Here is an 8,675-nt window from a genome sequence, read left to right on the forward strand (position 1 = left end):
GACCCCTGCTCAGATGTCACCCCAAATGTCCGCCCTCTCCCCTTTGCTACCATGGAAATGTGGAACACCACTCCTTCCCCAAATTCCCGCAGGTCTCACACATGACAGTGCTGCCTTCGGAGGTAAAGAGGTTGCCTTACAACGCAGCTCAGCCAAGGCGAAATTTACTTGAAGACCAGGCTTGGATCACATCTGGCCTGGTGCCTGTTTGTTCAACCTGTGAGTTAAGAAGGAAGGGCTTTTACATTTTTAAAAGGTTGAAGAAATTGAAAGAAGAAGAATGTTTCAGTGCCACATCTGAAAATGACATGGAATTCCAGTTTCAGTGTCCACAGGGTTTTGTGGGAATGCAGGCTCACACATCACTTTTGTCCACGTGCCTTTTGCTCTATAAGCGTCTGTGATCGGATAGTTGGGTAAGCTGAAAGTATTCACTATCTGGCCTTGCTTGAAGAAATGTCAGTTCCTTTATTTCCCAGCCACTGACTCTGTTTGCCCCAATGAGTGGCCCCCATCTGGCCACTGTGACCCCTTTTCTCTGCTTTGTGCCTGTCCAGGTTCCCTCCTGTCTTCCTCCCTGGCCCCTTCATGCCTCCAGAATTCCCCTCAGAGTGCCCTCTCTTGGGGGGTGAGGATGGTGACAGGTGTCATCCGTCACTACCTATACTGAAATCAGAATATGTTTCTGAATAAAATAAGGAATTCTGCGACCAGCTTTTAATGCTAACATGTTACGCCCCTTGAAAGCACAACTGTGTACAGTAGGGCTCAGAGACGAGATACTCACACAGCATCACAGTCCACTCACCGACCTTCCTGCAAGCCCTCAAAGATTTCGGGATGGCATCCAATTTTTTATTACTTATCCCCCCAGTTTCTAACACAACAAAACAAAAAGACAGAAATATGGTTTTCCCTTGGATTTTATTTATCTAGAAGCACTTGAAGAACATGGATGGCATGTCTCATGTAAGGAAGAGAAATTGCAAGTGGAATGAGGTAAAAAGCAAATAAAATGCCTTATAAACAGAGACAGAGATGGTGAGTCTGAAAAAAAAAAGCTGATTTAACAATCATCTGAAAAGGCTCAGAATCTCTGAGTCATGCAGAGGTTAATTAAAACTGCGAGAAAAATCAACAGGCATATAAGAACAAAAGCAGATAAGCAAAGGTGAGAAAGCATCCACTCTTGGACCCTGTGGAGCCCCTTGAACACCCAGTGGCTCCTGGTCCTCCTCAGGTCTCGCTTGTGCTTTTCCACCTGCGATTGCACCTGGGCCAGGTACCGCCTGCGGCTTACCCCACGGGTGTCCCCCCTAGTTTCCAGGAACAACTGCGCCTCATAGAAGAGCTCGTTTTTGTAGTAGGCGTCCTTGTGTTCCCTCTGCAGATTCTCGACCACAGCCATCAGCTCCTCCAGCTGCTCCGCCTGCTGGTCGCCGGTGGCCCGGTTGTTGAAGGCACAGTACCTCCTCCCGCACTCCAGGACCAGGCCCCGCAGGCTGCAGTTGTCGGTGTTGGCCACGAACTCATCCAAGGACCCTCCCGCTAAGTCCTCCTTGTGGGTGAAGAGCACGACCACGTGTCTCATGGCTCCTGCCCCAAAGATCTCCTTCATCCTCCTCACTGCCATCGTGTCCTGGGCAGTGAAGCGTCCCAGCTGTGTCACCAGCAGCAGCACATGGGGCCCCGGGGCCGAGAACAGGTAGCAGTCCCCGATGTCCTTGTACATATCTTGGGTCTGGGCATTTGCCTCTGAGAACGGGGGCGTGTCCACCACCAGGATGTTCCTCCCTTTCCACGTGCCTGTCGCCCTGCGGCATTCCGTGGTCACGGTCTGGGCCCCCAGCTTGGACTCAAACACTGTCTTGCGGAGGATGGTGTTCCCTGTGGCACTCTTCCCGCTGCCGGACCTGCCCATCAGGATGATCCTCACTGAGGACGATACAAAGTGGTTATCATCCAATCTGCCTGCAAAAGAATTGTTGTGTCTTGCTAAGTAGCTGATACTTAAGATTTTTCGGTCATGGACCCTCTGGGATCTCATGAAAGCCGTGGACGTCCCTCCCAGCAGAACAGTCAGGTCTGAATAGTTACAAAAGTTTGCAGACAACTTGAGGAGGTTCTCGGATCGCAGGAAGTCCACAGAGGAAGCCCACACTTGGATGCATACATAGCCAAGTGTAAAAACTGTTATACTAAGGAGGGTGTTTGCAAGCACTTCATCTAGACCAGGGAACATAGTTTTTCTGAAAGAAAAGTGGTCCCCTTGTTTTTCCATGGATGGTGCCTAGGCCAGTTTCATGCTGAATAAATGTGAGATTAGCAGGAGGCAGGGGATGAGAAGTCACAAAGGAGAAAATGTTATCACCTCTTTTTCACTCGGTTTCCCAGGCACACTCGTCTAGAAGTGCTCAGCAAAACTTGGGAGCAAAGGAATGCTCCGATGTCGGAGCCATAGTGACTTGCCACCAAGGACCAGCTGAGGGTCCCTGGGTCTCTGCTCTTTGGGTGGGGAGTTGGATGTTTGAAACTGGGATGACAGAAAGGCCCTAGTTAATGTCAAGGACACAATTCGGGAGATGACGCTGGATGGGCGGCTGAAGACAAGTGGAATGTAAGACCACTAGAAGTACATGGGCTAGAACGGTCATCTATCTGGCTGATTGAATTACTGGAAATTAACACATCTGGTGTTGGACACAGGGTGACACAGCCGAGAGCTAAAATCTTCAAGGGATGAAGAAGGGTCTGGAAACCAAGGATTTCTAGAGTTCTTATGAGCCCAAATGAGTTCTAAGTTCACTGTAGGCTCCTAAAATCTATTATTTTATTCCTTCTACTCTGTGTCGGTTCTTCCTTTCCTTAAGTGTTCTGGGATGTTTTCTCTCGGGGGCCTTCCCATGTTTTTTCCAACTGAGAGCAGACAAAGAAAGAAACCATATTCACAACTCAGTTCCCAGTCCTCCAATGTCTGACTTGAAGTTTCATTTCCACGTTTCCCACATCAGGGGTATGATGATAAAGGGGAACGTAAAGAACAAATAACAGTTGCCTTGTTCGTCTTTAGTTTAAAATAACTGGGTGTCTGTCACTGTGTTTGAGGTGAGGGACAGGTAGAGAGAGAATAGTGACTCTCCCCTTGGGCCTGGAGTTTTTGAGAACTTGGAGGTTTTCTTACCTTCAGTCATAGTTCCATAGTCGCTCTTCTGAAGCCCTTCCATTGTCTTCTGGAATGAAAACAGGAAAGGAATAAAAAGCAAGTATCCATATGGGAGTTGGTAAGGCCTGAGGACACCTCCAGTTCGGACCCATAAGAATAATCCTCCTTCGATAAACCATTTCCATTGCTAGTTTCCTAAGTCACATACTTTCAAACACCTATAAATAACTTTAAGCAAACCAGGTGATGCTAGGTTATGTTACCACAATGCACTGTGTTTTTTGTTTTCAGCTTACAGGAAAGCAGGAAAGGTTTTACAACAAATCAGTTGATTATTTCCCTCCAACTTGAAAAGGCAAGAAATGAAGTAAGCATTCTGTTATGGAATGAGGAGTGGAATGTTTATTATTATTATTTTGGAATCAAAGTAGGCAAATGTGCTATGGGCAGTACTTTCCCTCATGTCAGTCCTTGAAGGAATCTTTGTCCCTGATCCCACCCTCCCATTGGAAGATACATTGTACTTTCCTCTTGGCCACTGGAATATCCATCCAGCACAGAGTTTCTGGGATCAGGAATTCCCAGTACTTCAAACAAGTGAATGTCATTTACAGCAAAGTGATTTTTTCCTCTGTTCTAGCAAGTGTATTGTTAGTCCCTGAGCAGTTGGTGGAGAGAAGGTGGTGCCAAGATTGAAGAGAAAGAATCAACATTCAGGACAAATTCAAGAGAAACTCATTTCCTGCTCAGTGTTAAATCAGATGTTTTTCCTGGCTGGCTCTGAGGTCCTGGTCTCCCAATAATCTCCAGGTTTGTCTCCCAGTAGGGTTAACTGGAAATTGGCACAACCATTGGCATCTACTGGCACAAATGTTTTACTCAAATGAGGCATAATATTGTGTCACTCTTCTTGGTGTTACCGTGTTTCCCTGAAAATAGGACCTAGCCAGACTATCAGCTCTAATGCGTCTTTTGGAGCAAAAATTAATATAAGACCCGGTATTATATTTATTATATTATATTATACCCAGTCTTATATTATATTATAATAAGACTGGGTCTTATATTAATTTTTGCTCCAAAAGATGCATTAGAGCTGATGGTCCAGCTAGGTCGTATTTTCAGGAAAACATGGTAGAAAAGGCAAGCACACAACATGCAGCCATAATTAAGATGAGGTATTTGACTTATTCCATTTTAAATATTATGCAGTTATGAAACAAACTTATTACACAGTAACAAAACAAAACCCACCATTTGCAATGAACAAATGTAAGAATTTCAGCATTTTTACTGCAGCTATTCTGTTTGAAAAAGTTAAAACATTACACATAGAATTCCACTGATTTTTTTTTTCAACTCCCCAGTCTCATTCTCCCTTCTTCTGTCCTTCAGAAACAATCAGTATCGTGAGGTTTTATGTATCATTCTCGTTTGTGTATTTACACTTCTACAAACACATTTTTCTTTGTACAGATAATATCTAGTGCTGTTTTTGGATTTAAAATTTTCACATAAATGGCATTATTTATGTAACATTTTATCCAATTATTTATTAACAAACATTCAAGCTATCTCAAAATATACCCTTGCTTCTAAAAACAATGCTGCAAAATAATGCCCACATACTGTGTATCTCCTGTACAACAATTAATCTGGGATACACAGCTTCCATCTGACTAGATAGTGCCAGATGCAACTTTAAGAGGATTGTACTGACACCATATGTTGACACCAGCCATGTGTGACAGTTCCCAAAATCTTCACTTGCATTTGCTGATATTAGACTTAATTTTTTTACTCACCCTTATGAGCTTAAATGAGGATGTCTTAATTGTTTTAAACTTGCATTTTACCGATTATATCGAATTCAGAATGGTTTTCATAGTGTGTTTGCTGTTCAGGTTGCTTCTGCTATATAGATAACGTTTGCATGTTTTTCTATTCATTCAGTGGATTTTTTAGGGGGGCCTCCTTAGGAAAACCACCCATTTTCACATTATCAGAATATACTAAGACAACTTCCTTCCTTCCTTTTTCCTTTATTCCCCCTTCCAGCCCATCCTTCCTTTCTTTTCTAGAGCCCAGAAAACAGTATCTTCCTCGCCTCCATCTTCCATACTCTGTCTTTGACTCCAGGAAATTATACTCTGGCTCTTGCTAAAAATGCTCAAATTCTCTGACACCTTTTCTACTTAAATGACTCTTCCCGGAGTTAGAATCAATCTGTTGATGAGGTAAAGATGATGACCGTGGTGATGACCGTGGTGATGACGCTGGTGATGAACTTTATCATTGCAAGAGTCCTCTGTGCAGCCATTTATAATTTTCTAAGTTCTTTTATGTCCATTATTTTAATTGTTCTCCTAAATTTGCTGTGATGGAATCAAGCCAGACCTTATCATTTCGATTACAATGTTAGGAAACTGAGCATCAAATGACCTGCCCAAGGTCACACAGTGTCCACAGAGTTAAGATTAAAATGTGGCTCTTTTTGCCTGCATATCCTCCTTGAGTCTACAGGGGAAAGGAGATTATTTCAGATAAATCCCCGACCTCTGGGACCACCACATACAATGCTGCCATCTGTGGTCAGAACATAAACTGATGGTTGACCGAAGGGAAGTCGGCCCTAAAACAACACAGAGAATTGTATTGCAAATTCTCGAATGCATGTTTTTCCAAGAAAAGATTATTCAAAGAGAAAACTGCAGGGGGCAGGAGTCGCTCTGAATAGAAGCATTTCAGTTGAAAACAATCTGGTGGTTTTACTGACTGGAATATGATTGTGACCCAAATAGAGGGATGTGCCTGTCCCAGAAAGTCAATCAAACGCAGGTTACATTAGCCGAGATGCAGTACAGTGGTGTTTCTGAGCGGGTTGGGCTGCAGGGGGCACATGTGTCCCGCTGAGCAAAAGGTTTTCAGGCAGATAACAAATAACCAAGTGTCCAGGGACGAGTCAGAAAGGATATGGATGGAGATGCTAAGCTGATCATCGCATAGACAAAATAGTAACAGGACCGAGTAAAGCCCAGGAAAAGACTGGGGGGGACGGGGAGCACCGCAGACCTGAAGGATTGTGATATGTGTCAATCTCCGAGTAGGCAAAGTGGGAGGATGGAGAATGGAGGCAGATTTCTTCTCGAAAAGGAAAATTCTACTAATCTCCAAAATGGGACCAGGTATCATGAGGGAGCACTGGGCACAGTGTGCAGGCAGAGATTATAAGCGCACCTGATGGGGACCGGAGAAGGGCTTAGTTCAGCGGGGGGGGGGGGGGGGGTTTGAAGGAAATGAACAGAATGCACCTTCTGATTTTAAGATTATGAGCCTGATTTTATCATGATTTTATCAAAGCGCGAGAAAACAGGCTTTCTCACGCTGTTTTAGGAGAGACCAGACTATTTGTCTGCCTTGTTTGTAAGTACCTTCTTTGCTCATGTGCCGCAGTCCCTATATTTCCCGGTATTAGAGTCGCCTGTTTTGTAATTTAGCTCTTGTGATGTCTCTCACATAAGGTGTAGCAGGCAGAGGGATTGTTCCCGTGTGCCCTGAACCTGAGGCTGTTTGCCATAGAGTCAGTCCTACAATGTGGCAGAGGAAGGGCGTAGGGTACTTGGGGAGAATGAGGTTTCCAGAAGGTCGGGTCCTAAGACAATGTCTGCTCAGGGGTCTCTTGCAGGAAAACGTGGCTCATTGGGGTCGGGGTTCAGAAGTTAAGCGAGTATATTGAGAAGCATCCCCCCAACTACCTGGGGCAAGTGGGGAGGTTCAGTTTTCTCACCTGTCAAACGGGATGAGATTATTAGTCCAGCTTTCTGAAACCCTGTGAGTCTCATGAAGGCCCAATGGGCTAAGCAGTAGACAATTAGACAGAAAAGCCTGTAGCGCTGTGGAATGTGACGGGTTGCGGACGTGTGGCGAGCGGTTCCCATGCCTGTTTCTCCCCCCACTATAAATCTGCTGTTCCCCATAGCGCTCACCATCATCGCCCCATTTCACCGACGGGCGAACCCAGAAGTTGGGGAACCTGTGTGTGATCACACCAGGAATCAGAGTCTGTGACTAGGCCGTGGGCCCTCAGACCCCCATGACGCTGGGACAGTCCCCAGGGTCCTCTTACCTAGCAGGGCGCTGCGGGTCGCGGTGCTTGGTAGCTTTGGGAAGGTGTGCACGGCGGGTGCCGGCGGTGAGCGCAGGCGGCCGGCGTAGCAGGAAGCCCGGCTGTTAAGTTGGACCCGGTCGCCGGAGAGGCCGAATGTTCCAGGGGCCGGCTCCAGGTAAAGAAGAAGAAAGGGGAGTACAGAGCACGCCCAGCGCCCCACACACACTGGGACACGCCCTGCCTCCGGGTGGGCGGCGAAAGTGCTGCAAACAGGACCCAGAGCCTAAGAGGGCGCTGCGTGCTGTTCCCTTAATGGGACGCTTCCTGTCAGAGCTAGTCTGTCTTGCCCCCTCCCATTTCCTTTTTTATGACTTGGTTTCATAAGCGATATTTGGAACAAAAGGCTACGAAGGTGGCGACGGATTTCCAGGTTCAGAAAAGCCCCCTGCGGCACAAAAGGTCCTTGAGCGGGGAGCGGGGGAAGCACCAGCCGCTCCCCTCAGCAGCTGGAGAGTTTGCAATCTTGTCTTGCCACGTTGTTTCTTCACAGTAGAACTTGATCTCTGAGGCCCTCAAGGCTTTCTAGACCCGACATAGAATCTTAGCCAAAGTGAGACCTGAGCGTGTGCACTTAGGAAGGTACAATTCAAAATGCTCTTGGAATTCTGTTAATTTAACAGGACCGTGTTCCTGACATTGTACTCTGTCAACTTCAGAAAATGTCTTCATTTGGAAAAAAGACAATATTTTAAACAACGCCGTTTTCTTTTGGAACTGAGTAAAATATTTTGTTTTAGAGGGTAACTGGGTTGTAACCATATTCTCAAAGAATTACTAAGTTATGATATTTGAGGAAATATATGTGGCATAACATGGATAAACGGGTGAGTCAAGAAGCAGTTTATAATGGATGGAAAGCTTGGGTTGGTGCAAATGCTTGGCAAACAAAGAAGTGGCACTTTTGATTTTGCCACCTTTTGCCGTCAGGATTTAACTTAAGTAGATTCCTTCCGTCTTCAAGTCAAAGCAAGTGAATGATAATTATTCTTCATACCTCATGAGGTTGTTTTCATCATAATATATTAAGAACCATTTGTCACCCCAATCCTGGCCCCTCCATGAGCCCCTCAGGTCACCAGAGGAAACTCTGTCTGGCTGAGCCCCTGTGTGGACCCAGCATGGCTGCCGAGGATGCTAAAAACTGGAATTAAGAATGGTCTTTTTTCCAGCCGTGTTTCAGAGTCCAACTCACTGCAACAGCCACCATGGCCCTCAGGCCCTCTGACTGCAGCCCATCCCAACCCAGCAGCCTGCACTGAGCCTCCCTGGGCCCGTAACCCCATGTGGCATCAAAGCACATACGTGTGGGCCCTTCCTTCTCTGTGTGGCTGGTAAAAGGCAATG

General features: G+C 45.9%; 1 protein-coding gene across 4 annotated transcripts; it reads right to left on the minus strand.

The window, feature by feature from the left end:
• Positions 1-905: 905 nt before the first annotated feature.
• Positions 906-7,493, minus strand: GIMAP5 (GTPase, IMAP family member 5). Of its 4 annotated transcripts, none has more exons than XM_074315142.2 (3): positions 7,290-7,493; positions 3,182-3,230; positions 906-1,971 (listed from the first exon to the last, which is right to left on the minus strand). In XM_074315142.2, exons 2-3 carry the CDS (start codon positions 3,222-3,224, stop codon positions 1,088-1,090), a joined length of 927 nt encoding a protein of 308 aa, XP_074171243.2. In that variant the 5' UTR covers positions 3,225-3,230; positions 7,290-7,493; the 3' UTR covers positions 906-1,087. The 4 variants fall into 4 exon arrangements, with proteins under 4 accessions (XP_074171243.2, XP_074171246.2, XP_074171244.2 ...); XM_074315145.2 differs by having other exon boundaries at positions 906-1,935; positions 3,182-3,227; positions 7,290-7,459; XM_074315143.2 differs by having other exon boundaries at positions 3,182-3,227; positions 7,290-7,458.
• Positions 7,494-8,675: the final 1,182 nt, after the last annotated feature.

The sequence above is a fragment of the Rhinolophus sinicus genome, chromosome 8 (assembly GCF_057876585.1).
Source record: "Rhinolophus sinicus isolate RSI-liver-muscle chromosome 8, RSI-T2T, whole genome shotgun sequence".
NCBI lineage: Eukaryota > Metazoa > Chordata > Mammalia > Chiroptera > Rhinolophidae > Rhinolophus > Rhinolophus sinicus.

Coding starts and splice junctions, on each gene's coding strand:
- GIMAP5 (XM_074315142.2), bottom strand. CDS start 3,224: ATGGAAGGGCTTCAGAAGAGCGACTATGGAACTATGACTGAAG. Junction 1,972..3,181: donor CTATGGAACTATGACTGAAG/GTAAGAAAACCT, acceptor ATTCTTTTGCAG/GCAGATTGGATGATAACCAC.